The sequence below is a fragment of the Meriones unguiculatus genome, chromosome 19 (assembly GCF_030254825.1).
Source record: "Meriones unguiculatus strain TT.TT164.6M chromosome 19, Bangor_MerUng_6.1, whole genome shotgun sequence".
Classification (NCBI taxonomy): Eukaryota; Metazoa; Chordata; class Mammalia; order Rodentia; family Muridae; genus Meriones; species Meriones unguiculatus.
Window position 1 is genome coordinate 31,972,016 of NC_083366.1, and position 17,652 is coordinate 31,989,667.

Genomic DNA, 17,652 nt, shown 5'->3' on the forward strand with positions numbered 1-17,652 from the left:
GGCATAACTTTCTGTTTCCATAGAACTGGTGGGAAAATGGCGTCGTTGTTTGCATCGCTCAGACCAATAGAAACTTGGAAGAGGCGGGCCCCAAAGAATCCTGGCCAATCGTAGGTCACCTGGGAGCCATCCGGGGAAAGAGGTAGGGGAGGGGAAAAGGACCGAGGGGAGGGGAGAAGGGAAAGGGGGGCCGGGGTGGGGGGAAGCGATGTTTGCCCGTCAGTCGAGTCCGGAGTGAGGAGCTCGGGCGCCGGAGCGGAGGGAGAGTCTCGAGCCGCAGCTTGCCGCCGCGACGGCCACCGCCTGGACCTCTGCCCGGAGGGAGCTGCAGAAGGTCGGCCTCCACGGTCCACGGGAGGGCAGCGAGACCGGGGCCCGGAGCTCCGTCCGGGAGGGATTTTTCTTCGCCCCCCTCCCCCCGCGAGGGAGCCGGAGCGGCCGCCAAACAAAGGTACCAGTCGCCGCCACGGGAGGAGGAGGAGCCGGAGCCCGAGCCCCGAGCGCCGGCGGACCCGCAGCTTCTTCGCCATCTCTTCCCCGGGCCTGCTGGTGTTGGGGGGGAGGCGGAGCGGGGGACTCCGGCCGCAGGGCTCCCACCTCGTCTGCGCCGGGAGGTAGGGGCATTCTTTTCCGCGGGCGGCGGTGGGGGGGAAGCTTGGGGCCGGGCCGCGCAGCGGGGCAGATGGCCACGGGGGCCGAGCCGGCGCTTGCCGCGGGGGCCTCGGCCCCGGGGGACCCCCGCCCCCCGCGGTGCGGAGCCGGAGCCGCCCTTCCCGGGCCGCACCGTGGGCCCCGCGGCGGCCTCGGCCCGCCGTGCCGGGGTTGCTGTTTGTCCTCGGTGCCCGGCCCCGGCTCCCACTTGTCGGCCTCGGCCCGGGCGGGACGCGGACGGGCGCTGTGGGGTCGAGCCCGCCGCAGCCCGAGGGCCCCGGCCGCTTCCCCGAAGGCTCCCCGGCCTCCCGGGGGCTCCCGGGCATCGCGCTTCCCGTAGGCTTGGACGGCTGCAGCCGCGCTTGAGGCCGCGCGGGACCCCGAGCTTGTTGTGAGTTTTTCTGACAGAAATGGCGTCATCGTGGAGGACGGAGGAAAAAGTCCGTGGAGTCGCGACAATGGGGCGGCGGGCGGTGGGGGCGGTGGGGGCGCTGGGCTGGCGCGTGCCTGCTCGTGCTCCCGGCCCCCCTCGGGGCCGCCCCCGCCCCGACGGCGCGGGGAGGGTGCCGCTGGTGCTGACCGGGTGTCTTTGTTTCCCCTCCAGGTTCAGGTGAAGCTGGTGTCGCCGTGGGGACCGCGGCCCCGGAGTCACCATGAAGGTAAGGCGTCGCTCGGCCCGCCCGGGCGGCTCTCGGGTCCAGGAAGTGTTAGGGGGCCGCGGCGGGCCTGCGAGTTTCGCAGGGGCAGGTGCGTGGGGCGGCCCGGTGCGGAGCTCTCCCCGGAGGCAGGGGGTCAGCCGGCGCGAGCATCCGCGGGGGGTGGCGAGGAGTTGTGCAGTCAGGGTCCATCCCACCGAAGCCGTGCGCCTCCCCGATGGAGCAGCGCCTTGTGCATGGAACCTTTGGAACAACTGCGCGAGTCACAGCGCCTTCCATCGTAAACCAGAAAGCTGGTCCAGTAACCCGAGTTTCCGAACAGTAGTGGGTCTGTTACACTGAGGAAAGAGATTTTGGTTTGCTTGTGTGAACCGGACCATGGATTTTAAGCAGAGAGCAGAAATGTTCTGAAGGTGTTTAAAACAGTTTGGTGCTGTTTACCTCTGGAGATCCGGTGCGGCTGGCCTGTTGCGCTTTGTATTTGGGACTTGGGGTTCTGTGGCTCGTTTTTTCTCTGTGTTGATGTAGTGGCTGCTGGAGTTGTCATGTGCTTTGTTAGGATATGTTGTGTGGAAAACGGATGGCCAGGTTCCTCCGAAGTAAACATGTTGACCACAGCATAGCTTCTAAGAAATGTCTTAAGAAGTAGTTTGTGTTTTGGTGTTTTTTTTTTTTTTTTTTTTTGCTATTTTAGGGAATTTGTAAAGTTTTCTTCTTTTTATCATACTGGTGTGAAAAGCTAGATTTAACTCTCGGAACTTTGATATTAAAATTTTTTTCTTTAAAATATTACAAATTCACATGTGTTTGAAAAGTGTGTGTGTTTACATGATTGAAATGTCATTGTAAATGGCATCTATTTTTGACAGTTCTTTTGGAATTTTTTTTCCTTTTTAAATTTATTTTGCTTCTCTCCAGAGGATTGCTTTTGTAAGATTTCATCCAGGTACAGTTTCAAAAGCTTCTGATTATAGAAGAATACAAACACTGTTTCCACTTAAGTATTTGTCTATTGTACAACGCAGTTTAGCCCATTTTTAAAGTTTTTTTTTTTTTTTTTTCTAGTTTTGGTCTCTGTAGATGGTTTGGTCTTTATTTACTAAGTTCCTGTTTTTCATGTGAATGAAAACATAGCCAGTGGTATGTGAGAGATGGAACCTTTTTAGTCATAGATGTATATAACCTGTGTCAAACAGTGAAAAGTGAGTTTATTAGGAAAAGGTGTTTTTAGGAAAAGCATGTATCTGCTTTGCTGTTGGATGAAAACTTAAGAAAAGTTTTAAGTTGACTGATAAATTTATAATCCATTTGGAAGCTGAATAAATATTTGGAATAAATGTTGTACTATCTCACGGTTCCCATTGTAATGCCTGACACGTTTTAGATTCTCCGTAAATGTTTGTCTGAAAGGGATGTACTAAGTTGAAAATGTAGATTTGTTTTTTTTTTCTTATTTTTTTTTCATTTCCTGTTTAAAAAACTGTCTGTTTAAAAAAGAAAGAAAGAGAGAGAGAGAGAAGGCAGTGTGAGGGTGCATACCTGTTAATCCCAGCAGTTGGAGGAGGATACGTAGTTCAAGGACAGCCTGGATTACACAGTGAGCTACAGGCTAGCCTGGCCTACATACTGAGTTGGAAGCCAGCCAAGTCTACGTGAAACTGTCTCCAACAAGCAGTCAAAACAACAATGAAAAGAAAGTATGCTGGAAACTTTAGCCTTAAAAGCTTCATGTTGTTAGACAAATATAATTTTTTTGTGTCTGTTACTACCTTTAAAAAAAGGTGCTTGTTATTAGAAATGTTAAAAAAAAGTTGTTAAAACAAATTTCCAACTTTATAAAGAACTTTCTGTTTTGATGGCTCAGTGGTTCCAGATAGCAGTTGAGGTCCCAACACCTATGTTTTTCACTCCCAGTTTCAAGGGGTCTAACGCTCTTCTCACCTCCACACACATGCAACATTCATTTACATCATATAAGTAAAAATAATGAATATAAATCTCAAAAAAAAGAAGTTTCCCCTAGGTGTGATAAAACACACCTCTGATTGCAGTAATGGGGAGGCAGAGGCTACAGATCTTTGGGTTTGAGGCCAGACTGGGCCACATAGTGAGACTGTCAAAGAAACAAAATAAAGTGAAGAAAAGGTATTTAGTGTTGAGTACTTCAGGTCCAAATTTGTATGTGAAACATGTAGATTGTGTGCATGTGTGTGTGTGAATGACATTATTGAGCTAATAAGTGATTTTATGTTGTATGTAGAATCTTATCAGACAAATTCTACTTTGAAGCAAGTTTTTAAGTTTGAATTATTTGTCTTACTAATAATGACTCTAGGAATTTTATTGTGGCAGTATATTGAGGTACTGATCTTTTTGTTTTTGTCTTAAAGTCATTAAATGTAGAACATTTTAAATCTTAGCTGGCTTTTAGAAGCAGTTTTCCTATGGTACAACCTTCAAAAATTAATTTACAGAAAGCCTGGTCATGATTAGTGTCTTCTCTGGAGATAATTTTTGCAGTCTGTTCGTGAGAACTGTGACTTGTCACATAAAAGCAGCCTGCTTTAAGATTGATGCTGCTGTTGCTGTGGATACCGCTGTTGAGTAGAGGTTGCTGGTGTCATGTTGTTTTTTTCTTTTTGACAAGAATATTAACATCCATATGTGTGTGTACACTTGAATGAGGTCATTGGTCAACTTATGGAAGTTGTCCCGTTCCACCAGACAGGTCCTCAGGATTGGGCTCAGGTCGTAGGGCCCTATAGTAAGGGCCTTTACCTGCTGACCATCTCAATATAGTCCTCATGTTTTTCATACTTGTGGTTGGTAGGCCTTTTAGCATCAATGGTGACACACTAGGAGATAGGCTTTGGAAGTTCATAAATGCCTCTTGCAGTTACCTATGTCGGATTCCTACTTTCTTTTCCTAACTCAGACCGTTTTTGCATTTTGTACTGTATGTGTTACCAACAGTCTTACAATGCTGTGGATTTGTGGAGTGAAGTGGGCCAGGTGTCTTGGACATTAGAATGTTTAGGGAATGAGCGATTTAGATGGTGTTCTTAGAGTCTGGGCTTTTTCATATGTATTGTTGTCTCAGTGAGTACTGGCCTGGGCCATGCAAACACACTGATCAGTTCTGGGCATGCATAGGTGCTTTTTCTCTTCCTCTTTTTCGTTTCTTTGCTTCCTTTTTCTGTCTTGGCATTTTTTTCTTGTAAATAAATCATTTAAGAACTACTTCCGTGTTTCAGCCAATGTGATGGAATAGCATCAGCAATTGTCTTGCTCTCACTGTAGTGGAAGACGCAGAAAACTAAAGCACTTTCTAGAGAATTTGTTCCACCATATGATTATTACAGGACATGGTGTGGAAAAACAGCTAAGTGAAAGAGCCATGGAAAGTTTTCTGGTGTGGTTGGCACTTATGCTGGATGTTAAAGATTTTGCCAGACAAAGAAAGGGAAGTCTTTCAGATATGAGGGAACCTTGACTGAGCTGCCTAGGTTACAGAGGAAGCTCAAGGATGGCTTGAGTAATTTAATGAGACCTTGAGTCAAAATTTAAAAAGTCTCATGTGTTTAGGTGAGACTAGAAGAGCAATAATAGAAGTCAGACTCCCTCCCTTTGAGCTACTGAAATTAAAACCAGGGTCTCATCCATATGAGCACGTACTTTACCACTGAGTTACAATGCTAGTGTGAAAATATCCCTCCCCCAAGACAGAATTTCTCTGTGTAGCATTGGCTGTCCTGGGCTTGCTTTGTAGACTATGCTGGCCTTCAACTCAGTGATGCGCCTGCCTCTGCCCCCCAGAGTGATGGGATTACAGGTGAGTGCCACTGTGCCTGGCTCTGAAGTGATATGTGAGGGATCTGAATTGGATCCCAGCACCCATGTAAAGATCTGGTTCAGGTAGTGTTCACCTGTAATCCCAGCACCTAGAGAGGGAGGACGGTACCTGGAGTTTGTGGGCTAGTCAACCCAGGAAAATTGAATCAATGTATTCCAGGTTCAGAGAAAGACCCTGTTTTCAAAACAACAGCAGCGTGGAGAACAGCTGGCAAGATGGGGCGTCAGGCAAAGGCACTTCCTGTCAAGCCTGGCAACCTGAGTTTGATCCATGGAGCCCTTCTCACTTCCACATACTCATGTTCCTCTCCCAACCACACACAAAAGAAATAAATATCATAATTTTCCTTTTAATATAGAGAGTGATAGAAGAAGGCACTTGACAGCAACATTTTTGGTCTGTGTGCATTTGTGCTCATAAGCATACACATGTGAACAGGTGCACATGTACAAGCTTAAAAATTAATTTTAAGGAAATTAAAGTGTACGTGTTTGAGAAGATTGGAGGTCAGAAGACAGCTTGGTATAGTTGATTCTCTCCTTTTTCCTCCACATTGGATCTGAGAATTAAAATCAGATCACCAGCTTTGGTACTTCAATTTTTCCATGTCTCATTTGGCCTTCACAAATGGCTGAATACATGGGACTGCCCAGCCTTGAAATTTTCAGTCTCCAAAACTGCTAAGTTTACAGTTTTATATAGTAACTTTGTAAGTTACTTTACAAGTAACCTTCTAAGTCATCCATCCTACAGCCACAAAGTCTTCTAATGGTCTTGAACAAAGTGAGGTGATATGGTACACATTTTCAGTTCGTAATAGTAATTGATGTAGGAGAAAAGACTACTGGAGGAAGAGTGGAAGTGGGCATTTAGCTGTTAGCTGGTACTTTGTGAGAGGGTGATGGAGAAGCCATAGTTGAAGCTGGAGGTAATTGGATTAGAACTGTCTTCACTGCTGTTAGCATGGGTAGCTCCTGAGACACCTGCCCTCCACTTCACATTCGTTGTTTTGTGTAGTCAGGACATGGAGCTTCTCAGATTGAGTGTAACCAAGAAGGTATTCCCAACTTCTACTCTGCCTTTACACTGAGCAGGAGTATTGAGCTTGACAGACAGTTATTTTGAATTTTTTTTTTTTAAATTTTAAAAGTGAGGTACAATTTACAAACTATAAATTTACACACCCTCTTTCTTTTTCAGGACAGGGTTTTTCTATGTAGCCTTGGCTGTCCTGGACTAGCTTTGTAGACCAAGCTGGCCTTGAACTCACAGCGATCACCTGCCCCAGCCTCCCTGAGTGTTGGGATTAAAATTTTGTAACATTAGCCAGGCAGCAGGGTGGCCCACGCCTGTAATCCCAACACTTAGCAGAGGCGGGCAGATTGTGGTGAGTTTGAGGTCATCCTGGTTTACAAAGCAAGTCCAGGACAGCCAAGTCTACACAGAGAAACCCTGTTTTGAAAAACAAAACAAAACAAAACAAAAAGTAACATTTATTTTGTGTGTGTATACATACAAATGCGTTTCTTGTTACAGAACCTCAGATGTGACTATTCATGTGTTTATTTGAACATAACATAAATATAAATACATTAAAATTTTTATTGCATTTTAAATTTATTGCATTTAAATTTATTTATTTTTGTGTGTGGGCATGCACGCCATAGCTTGCATGTTGGTCATAGGACAATTGTGGGAATCTGTTTCTTTCCATTATGTAGGGTTCCAGGGATCAAATTCAGGTTTGGTAGCAAGTGCCTTTACCTGTTAAGGCATCCAAATGGCCCAGGCGAACATTTATTTTTCAGTCTCTTGACTTCTAGGAGTAAATGACTTCATTTTCAGGGGGTGGGGGCTTGTGAAAACCTGTTGAGTACTGAGTGTTCATCTTTGGGTGTTTATGTTGTGGCAGGTGGCAGTTAAGATCCTGGACACTTAAAAAATGCACTCTGTATTTACTGAATGCCATTGCATGTTAGTCTCTGTTCTAGTTGTTTTAGAATGTATCAGTGAATCAAACAGGTGGAAGTTCTTGGATCTGTGGATCTCACATGTTAAGATATGTGTGTTATCAAAAAGAGTAAATATGCTAAGTTATCTACTTTAAGGGATAGGTAGCATGGGAATGAGGAAAGGGCTGGGCCGGGTAAGGGGGAAAGAATTTGGAGGCTGGGGTGGGGTATAAGAGTTGAAATAGTTGAGAAGAAATTTAGGTAGGTACTTGAGCACTTGCTTATATTGCCATGCAGCTGGCTAAGCCTCAAAGCTCTAGAGGTCAGGGTAGTTGGTATGGAACAAGAGAGAAGGGCAGTGGGAAGGGACAGGGTGAAGGGATGTGGTTTGCGGGGAGCAGAGCAGGCCATCCTTGAACTCTAGAACTCTAGAGGTGTTCCTCCCCCCCACCTTTTTTTTTCTTTTTTTCAAGACAGGGTTTCTCTGTATAGCCTTGGTTGTCTTAGACTCACTTTGTAGATCAGGCTGGCCTTGAACTCACAGCAGTCACCGTGAGTGCTGGTATTGAAGGCGTGTGGCACCATGTCCCACTCCTGGGAGGTGTTTGAGGACTCTGATTGTCACTGCTCTGGAAATAGAGAGCATTGCATGTCTTATGGGAAGTGGTACATTCTCACTGCAGAGCGATGAAGCTTTTGTTTTAAAGGGTCACTGAGAGAGGAGGATAGGAGCCACTGGAGATGAAGCTGTTTTAATAAAGGACAGTGGTCCTTTAAGATGATGGTGGCTGCTTAGTGTTTTCAAAGTACGATTTACATTCTGTGCTGGCAAAAAATCTCATGTGTTTCTCTGTGAAATGTGGCTTGAAACAAAGCATAGACATACTATATTTAATCACTTCTTAGTATAAAGTTAAAAACTTGATTTGTCCTGAATTTTTATGGCTCCGTTACTCATTTTTCTTTTTTGTTTCTCATCCACCTCTGATCTCTCAGTATGTTAATATAGTACAATGGATAGCCACAGGTTCTCCTTTTACCGCTATTGTTGCTAGTGTTAGTGTTGTTATTATTACTACTAGCATTTCATTTTGGACAGGCTTTCAGCTTGCTATATAGCTTAGGGTGTCCTAGACTCCTGCTTTGAACTTCCTCATGCTGGGATTATAGTCATGTGCCACCTCATCCAGCTCTGTTGTGTTAACTATGCAGGACTAGATTTCGAACCATGGCCTTAACAATGACAGGCAAACAATTGATCTATTTTTAATTTACCAATTATCTATTTTTAATGATCAAAATTATATATAATTGAAGCTTTGAAAGAACCATTTGTTCTTGTTTAATTTAATACTCTCTCAGAACTTGGCCCTGGTTTCCAGTCATTCCTACATTTAAAAGACCAGGTTCTTTGCATATATCCTTGTTGACAAGGTTGGCTCAAGGAGACACCCATAGAATAGATTTTATATATGAGGTGATTGTAGTTACAAATTTTCACAAAAGACATGTTCTTTTACCTTTTGGAGATGTCTGTCTGTCTGTCTGTCTGTCTCTATCTCTATCTCTATACCTGTGAAAGAGGGTTTTACTATGGCTGGTGTGGATCTTAACTATGATTTTACTGTGGCCTTGGCTGGTGTGGAACTTACTGTAGATCTGGCTGGTCTTGAATTCATAAAGATGAGTTTGCCTGACTGCCTCCCAAGTGCTGAGATTAAATGTACGTGTACCACTATAACTCCAGCTTGTTTATTTGCTTGTTTTATTGTTTTTAAATTTATGTGTTTACTGGAGGCAGAGGCGGGTGGATCAATGTTTGAGGCCCGCCTGCACTAAAAAATTAGTTCTAGGACAGCCAGCGTGATTACAGGGAAGCTCCGTCTTGAAAAAACAAACAAAAAAGTGTGTGTGTTTGTGTATGTGTGTGTATGTATGTATGTATGAGTGTTTGCTTGCATGTATGTAGTACCTGCAGAGGTCGGAAAAGGGTCTCAGAGTTCTAGTCATAGGTGGTTGTGAGTTGCCACACGGTGCTGGGAACTGGACCTAGCTCTTTTCTGCAAGAGCAGCAAGTGCTGTTGAATCAGATCTCAGGTTCTCTTGGCGATTTTCTTGCTCATGGCAATTGTTACTTTGTGGGGATATAATCAAATGCAGACACATTAGCATGGCTGTAGGTGTGATTTCAGATGCCGTTGTTACTGGTGGTTTTTTTTTTTTTGTTAACAGCCTTTTTTGGGGGGGAGGTAGAGTTTTAAGACAGGGTTTCTCTGTGTAGCCCTGGCTTGTCAGGAACTTGCTCTGTAGCCATGCTAGCCTTAAACTCACAAGAGATCCACCTGCCTCTACCTCCCAAGTGCTGGCGTGTTCTACTACTATCACCCAGCTGATGGCCTTTCATCTAGCCAGAACTAATGGCATGATCTTAACTTTCATTGGAATACTCATTTTTATAGTAGTTATCTAGATCTACAGCAAAAAGCAGTAGTTTTTAAGACAGCCTGATTTAACCCAGACTGGCTTAAGACTAGCTATATAGCCAAGGATGGCCTTGACTTCTGATTTTCCTGCTGTTCCACCTCCCAAGTCCTGGGATTACAGTTATGAGCTACTACACCTGGCAACAACAAATTACTGAAGAGGACTCATTCTGTCTCCTTTCTGATATCACAGAACAGAATGACAACTCTCTGGACAGCTGTAATTCCACTAAAGTATGTGCTACTATTCTAGTATGCTCTGAAAGATGACATCTACATTGAACAATAGAAACCATAATCTCATTCAACCATTCATTCATTCATTCATTCATTTTCCTTGTTGTTTTGATGCCTCTCCCCTCCCTCTGCCCCCATACAGTCTCATTATTTAGCTCTGGCTGGCCTGGAACCTGCTGTGTGGACCAGGCTGACTTCACAGGGCCACCTGTCTCTGCCTCACAAGTTGCTGGAATTAAAGGTGTGTACTACCACCCATATCTTTTGTTCTTTTAATAGTTAAATGATTGTAGTACGGACAATGTAGATTTTTGTAAAGTATACAGTTTTGTCATAACTTGTATTTTATTATCAAAGTGTGAAATATCAGTTTCAGCTTGTAACTTGAATGAGACGAAGGAAAATATTAATGAAAATAGGTCAGTACTGCCTTTTGTTTCAGCCTCCTTTAAATCTAATGGACACTGAACAAAACATAAACTTGAGTTAGCTTTTGTTCCCAGATTGAAATACTTTTATGTAAATGATTTATATCAAAATGAGAGAGTATCTGTCACCTCTTAAACAAATAAGCAGTATAGTCAGTCCACTTGATGTTACTAATCGTTATAGTTAAAGAGTTACTAAATCAATTTATTTTAAGTGGAAATGACTATTTTTTTCTCTTTTAAGTGGAAATGATATTCTATTTTCTATGAAAATAGTATGCTTTTAAGAAATCTGATAATTTTCATTCCTACAGTTGGAGATAGCACTCAGATTTGGGGAAAGTAGGATGAAGAGTTTATGAAGGTTGATAATCAATTTAGTAGAATCAAAGCAAGATAAATAAAATGAAAATGAGTAAAGGCTGGTCTGCATAGACCAAAGAAACCTTATTTCATAAGCTCAGTCTGCTATGCTGAGGATTATATTTTTCTTTTTTTTTTTTTAATATTTTCTAATGTATTATAGAAACAGAAGGTGTAATAAAAGGTGCAAAAAGGGGAATGTACATAGTAATGATTGTCCCATGCATGGTAGAAGACAAGTGGCGTGAGCTTTTAGCTGGTGAAATAAACACCACTGCTTTTCCTTGATTACTTAACTCTGGGCGGAGTCCAAGCAGTCTTTATTTGGGGCTTTTGCTTATATTTAGGAAGTATAAGCATGGGTCTATAAAGCTCTCCTTTCCTCAGAGTTACACAGAATTTCATATTGTCATGTGCTTTCCAGAGGAGAGTAGCCATAGCTTTTATCAGGTTCGTGCTAGAACCTACAGGACAGTTAGGCGTACTGTGTCTGTTAGCTGATCTGCTCATGTGTTCAGAAGATTGTGCATTATTCTCTCACCATTAAAGATGCAGACAACCAAATGTCAGTACAACTGTTCTAGTTGTATTTTGTTCAGATCATTGCCAGTCACAAATGGTTTTATGCTGTTGTTACTCTGTGTGTGTGTGTATGTGTGTGTGTGTGTGTATACATGTGTATAGGGTGCCTGCAAAGGCCAGAAGTTGGTGTTGGATCTCCTGGAGCTAGAGTGAACAGTTGATTGTGAGCTTCGTGTCGTGGCCTGATATGGGTGGTGGGGATGAAACTGCAGTCTTCTGTAAGAGCAGCAAATGCATTTAACTTTGATCATTTCTCCAGCTCATATTTACTCTTAGAATTCCCCCAAATCTGTTTTTTACAAGTTAAATTTAAATAAAATTAATCTTGGGCTTCATGGGAATATTTTATAAAGTGATTAAAATTTTTTATTTTATATATAAGAATATTTTGCATATAGGCATGCTTTTGTGTCACATACATACCTGGTACCCTAGGAGGCCAGAAGAGGCTGTTGGATTACCTAGAACTAGAGTTACAGATGGTTGTGAGCTATTATGTGAATGCTAGGAATTGAGCCTGGATCTTCTATAGGAGCAGTGCTATTAACTACTGAATCATTGCTCTAGCCCCTATAAACTACTTTTAAAAGCCACTGGAAGTTTTCAAGTATAATTTTGAAGCATTTGCATTGCCTACAATTTAATGTATATTTGCTCTCACACTTGGCACAGTCATTCGTTTACCTTAATTAGTTTATCACAGAATACCACCTATGATTGCATGTTGATTTAGGATATAGTTGGAGAGATCAGAATGTAACAAGACATTACCTTGGGGTTTGAGACAGTTTCTCTGTGTAACCTTAGCTGTCCTGGACTTGCTTTGTAGACTAGGCTGGCCTCGAAACTCACAAAGATTTGCCTGCCTCTGCCTCCCTGAGTGCTGGGTTGAAGGTGTGTGACACCATGCCTGGCTCAAGGTAAATTTTTAAGTTCATATTTTGGGGTAAAATCTCTGCTGAACAAAGTGAACTAAATGAAAAATTAATTAAAAATACTTAGTGAAGTAGCAAGAGACTAGCACACATGGTGGCTCTTCTATTCTGCTAGGAGCATGAACTGTTTTATAAGTTGGTGCAGTGAAGAGTTAATAGGATATTTTGGGGGGGGGTTGAGTTGTAACTTGTATTTACCATGTTGTATGCAGTTTCTGAAAAGGGTAGCATCCACATGTGAAATTAGTTATAATACTCATACTAAGGTCTTATTGGGGTGACTAAATTTATTAAATTTAATAAAAATAGTTATTACATAGCTACTATTACTATCTTCAAAATATTGGTAATCACACTTTTACTTACATATCTGTGTGCACACATGCTGTAATGTTTGTGTGGAGATCTGAGGACATGTTATTTGGTTCTCTCCTTCCACTGCTTGGGTCCCATTGATCAAATTCAGGTCGTCAGGCATGATGACAAGTGCCTTTATCAGCTGAGCATCTCACCAGCCTAGTTACACCAGCCTAGAGAAGAATATTCAGATTTTTAGGAATTTAAATTCATTTTCAGGGTTATGTAGTGACTGTAGTTTTGCTGTTATTATGGACCAAAATTCATTTTGATGTCAATTTTATGGTTAAAAAGTTAAAACCTTGTTTGTGGTTTTATGATTTAAATTCTACAAGACAGTTCAGTGGTGGAAGGTAAAAAATAGATTTCTTCATTCTGAGGACTGTACTCTAATCCCCCTACCCCACCATGAACCAGGGTTTTACTCTAGCCCGGGCTGTCCTGGAACTGGGTGGCCCAAGTTAGGAGAAAGACATATATTTACTGGGAAGAGGGGAATAGTTTTTCTTGCTGCAACAAACTTTCTAGTTGGTTAGTTTGTCAGGTCCTCTAGAAGAGCAGCCCGTGCTCTTAACCTCTGAGCCATCTTTCCAGCCCATTCTTGGGATCTTTAGCGTAGTATTCTTGAAAGGTTAATTTTTGTCAGACTAGTGTAGACAGTGAGCCCAGCAGATAGATGCTTAAGTCAGGGTATATGGTTTAAAGGGGTTCTTTAACACCATGGTTCTGTGATGTTCTTAGTGGCACATTGTACGTCGCATGTTCTGTAGTCATTAGTTATTGCTTAGATCATCCCTTTGAGGCAGGTCAGCAGCATTTTTCCATTTTTATGGTTGAAGAAGCAGATGCAGAGATGCTGAGTGATGTGCCCACAGGCACACATTAAACTGATCCTAGAGCTTCACTCAGTTAGCACCCTGAGCCCTGCTGCCTAACTATTATAAGCCAGTCGTTTAATTGCTGCCATTTAGTGATCTTTCAATAGCTTTATTGAGTAGTGAATGTAGTTGAGAACCCTTTGCCTACTTTTTGGGAAGCAAATTTTGAATCTAGAGTTTATTTACATGGTAGTATTAAGCATTTTAAAATAAATGTACCCTGTTCTCTTAAAAATTAGAAGTCATTTGAAATATATTAAAATGAACTACAGTAAATTTAATTCTGGGAACAGTTTTCCTAGCTTCAAAGTTGGTTTCGTAAAAGAGAAGAAAACAAGGCTTTAAGGAGCTTGAGGGGCAGAAGAGATGACTCAGTGGTTAAGAGCCCTTCCTGGGTTTTCAGAGTTTGGTTTATTTACCTTTGCTCTGGGCCCTGAGTGTGATAGTGCATGCCTTTCCCAGCACTCAGGGAGGCCAGCTTGGTCTACAAAGTGAGTCCAGGACAGCCAAGACTACACAGAGGAACCCCTGTCTCAACAACAACAGCAAAATCATAAAAAGCTTAGCTCTGGGGGCTTTGGAAGCCCTTTTCTGGCTTCTGCAGGCATCACACATTCATAACACTCAAACATAAATTTAAAAATTAGTTTACTTTGTGTGTAAATGTGTGTGTATGTTTGGGTGCAGGTGTTCATGCACATGGGCTCAAGTGTGTGAATGTGTGTGTATGTAAGCTAGGGATTGGAAGAAATGGGCACAAGTGAGAGCTGGAATCAGACACTTAAGGAAAAAGAGATACTTTAGAAGACACATGTATTATTGCTTAGGACGGTTTATATTCCTGTTTAAAATGCAGATCATGAATTATCAAGACTTAAATATATCTCATTTTTATTTGAGGGCAGGGGAAGTAGAAAAATTTAGAAAGTGTTTTTATTAAATTTTTATAAATTAAGTTTTTGTGCTAGAAAAGAAACCTGTAAACTCAATCTGTAATTCTACCAAGCAGGAGATTGAGACAGGATGAATGTAAGTTTGAGACCTTCCTGGGCCACATAGTGAGTTTGAGGTAATCCTGAGTTACATTGTCAGATCCTGTTTCCAAAAAACAAAGCCCTGCCCCCCCCCCAAAAAAAAAAAAAAAAAAAACCCAACAAAACAGGCACATTACTCCTGTTTGGTGGTATACATATAAGTTGTAGTGTTTTAAAAGAGTATGAAGTGGCTTTTGTTTTTGTTTATATCTTTAGAGAAAGAATCTTAAACATCTTTAACTGAAAGAGCTTTGGACAGGTTTTTTTTTTTTGTTTTCTTGAGACAGTGTCTTACTGTGTAGTCTGTTTGGCCTGGAACTGACTGGCCTCAGACTCACAGAGCTCACCAGCTTCTACTTCCTGAAGCTGGGGTTAAGTGCTGGCATGCACCACCATAACTAAATTCTTACCCACTTCTCTCTGCCTCCTAAATGCTGGATTACTGGCTTACATGGTGCTAGGAATCAGACCCAGGATTTCTTGCATATTAGGCTGGCACTCTACAAATGAGGTGGTACCCCAGCCCAGGAATAGGAGGTGGGGCTGGAGAGACGGCTCTTCCAGAGGACCTGAGCTCAGTTCCTAGCCACAGCTACAAGGCAGCACACACCTCTCTGTAACTCCAAGTTCCAGGGCTTCTGACACCCTCACACAGACATATATGCAGGCAAAACACCAGTGACCACAAAATACAAATAAGGTATATATTTAAAAAAGTTAAAAAATGAATAGGAAGCTAAAAAATATTCATTTAATATTATTGTGTAGTTTCTTGGCCTCTTGGCCAAGATCATGGGTACTGTTTGTTCCTACCAGTTTTAATATTGTGATGTATATAATGTACATGCATGTGCTTGTGTATGTGTGTGAACCCCATGTGGCACACGTGGCAGCCAGAGGGCAACTTTGCACTGCAAGTCCTTTATCTGCTAAGCCTTCTCACCAATCCAGAATAAGTTTTAAATTTAGGATTAATTATGGTTTAATTTTTTAGCAGTGAAGAATTTATGTAAAATTACATTAGCTAAATTTTGAGGCACCGAATGGGACAGATTTTTAAAAGCCTGTCATTACTAAAATTTAGGTTCTTATAGTCTTAAGAAAACCATGTAGCAAATTTTCTTTTTGTATAGTGGTGGTAGAGCTGGGTTCTGTATTCATTTCTTGTTAAATCAATTTGTCACAAATTTAGTTGCTGTTAAAATAGCAGACTCCATTTGCTTAGATTCTGGAGGTCAGAAATTGTACACTGCTCTTACTGGACTCATGTCTTTCAGAAACAACTTATGTTCATTGCCTTTTGCAAATAGTACAGTTTTTCTATCCCAATCAGTTATTAGAAGCTAAATTTTTATTTTATCCTGGGTATGGTTTTTTGCCTGCATGTCTGTACATCACATATATGCAGTACCCAAAAAGACCAGAAGAGCGCATTAGATTCCCTTGGACTGGAGTTACCGAAGGTTGTGAGCTATCATGTGGCTTCTGGGAACTGAACCAGGTCCTGAGGAAGAGCAGCCATTGCTCTTAACCCCCAACCATCTCTCCAGCTTCTGAACATAGGATATTTTCTCTTGGCATTTACTTCTTGGGCATGACCTCTTTGTTTATCCAGCCTCTAGCTTGCAAGAATAAGGACCGATGCAATAGTTTGCTGTTGTGACACAATGTTGTTATCTACATTGTAGACAAAGTTGTTGTCTACAAAGTTGCATTGAGAAACATACAATCAGGTTACAAATAAAAATTACAAAATCTCATAATGTTTTAGGTAAGTTTATGATTTTGTGTTGGGCTGTATTCACCATAATCATGACATACGTCTTCCCATTTCAAGCTCAGCTGATGAACAACCGTAGTTCATTCTGCAATTTCAGATTTTCCCTTGTTAGGTAACACAGCATTTTCACACATTCTGTTAGGGGTCATTTTGTTTGAGGATATTATTCTGCTTACCTCTTTACCACATTGGGATTTGATGAAGATGGAAGTTGTATGTTGGTGCAGACAAGCTCTGCATAGGCTACACCTTGTACGAGCAGGTGCTTTGTGGTTGATCTTAACTGCCTTTTAGGTGCTTAGGGCTTGGTAAAGTCCAAGTTGGGGTACCTGGAATTCATTAAACTTGGTTGTAGGAAGCAGAACAAGGTGTTCGTGATCTAGGTACATCCCAAAGAGTGAGCCTTTCTGGCTGATGTTCACTTTTCATTTAGTTCTTCTAAGTCAGGGCTTTGTTCTAGAACTGAGTCTTTCTGGACCTTCATATATTGAAAATAATGCTGGTCTTCAGCGCCGTGTTGAGAGGGTTAATGTTGATGAAGTTCCAGCTTTTTAAAGCTGTGGACTTTCTATTTACTGTGATCTAAGGATCACTGTGGAAAGTAAGAGGGGTTTTGAGTCATTGTGCTTTTTAAAAGTCACATGTGTTTACATTTTGTATGCTCCTAATTGCTTGTGTTTGAAATTTGCAAATGTTGGTCCTTGTTCTTGTTTGTTTTGAGACAGGATCTTTTAAAAAAATAGTTTTTGAGATAATTGGATTTGTATTCATCCTCTACTCACCCTAACCCCTCAGATCCTTCCTACCTCTTCATATTTCCCAACTTCATCGCCACCCCTTTTAAAACAATACATGGACTCATTTGTGTTGTTCAGATATTGAATGTGGGCCCATCCACCAGAGTATGGTTGACCAACAGGAGCCACACCTTTAAAGAGAAATGACTCTTGTTCCCACAGAAGCCATTCAGTGTCCAAAGCTCATCACCTTGGGGTGAGGGTCTTTTGAACCTCTGCCCATTCCATGCTGGAATGCTGACTGGTTTGCTCTTGTGCAGGTCTTGTGCAAGCAGCCACAGCTGATGTGAGTGAGGTCATGTGCATGGTAGTTCTGTCATCTCTAAGAGGTGCTATTTTGTTTCAGTCCGTCCTGTCTCCTCTTCTGAGATTGTCCCTGAGCCTTGAGATTGGATGTGCTACAGAGTTCCATTTGTGCCTGAGCACTTCACTGACACTTTTCACTAGTTGAGAGTTTGTGTGAACCACCCTGAGACTAGGGTCTTAGGAACTTCAGGATGGCTCAAACTCACTGTGTAGTTTGAGGGTAAGCTTGAACTCTTCTTTTAGCCCCCATTTTTACAACTGGGATTTTACAACTGTGAAGCCATTACACCTAGCCTTTTACTTTGAGTCATCTTTTTACTTGTGCTTTCAGCTCACCAAACCATGGTAATGGGAGACAAA

At 42.2% G+C, this 17,652-nt stretch overlaps 1 protein-coding gene across 6 annotated transcripts in view; it reads left to right on the plus strand.

Moving 5' to 3' along the window:
• The first annotated feature begins 182 nt into the window (after positions 1-182).
• The window catches only part of Arid4b (AT-rich interaction domain 4B), a 118,478-nt gene continuing 101,008 nt past the window's right edge, over positions 183-17,652 (plus strand). For 3 of the 6 annotated variants that reach the window (XR_002476997.2, XM_060372491.1, XM_021652909.2), the window contains exons 1-2: positions 183-451; positions 1,256-1,310. Coding sequence is in view for 5 of the 6 variants with exons in the window: in XM_060372491.1 (XP_060228474.1) it covers positions 1,305-1,310 (6 nt within the window). In the remaining variant the exon portion in view is untranslated. Of the gene's footprint in view, positions 615-1,255; positions 1,311-17,652 lie in introns of all 6 variants that reach the window. The other 3 variants (XM_021652906.2, XM_021652908.2, XM_021652907.2) reach the window with 2 other exon arrangements.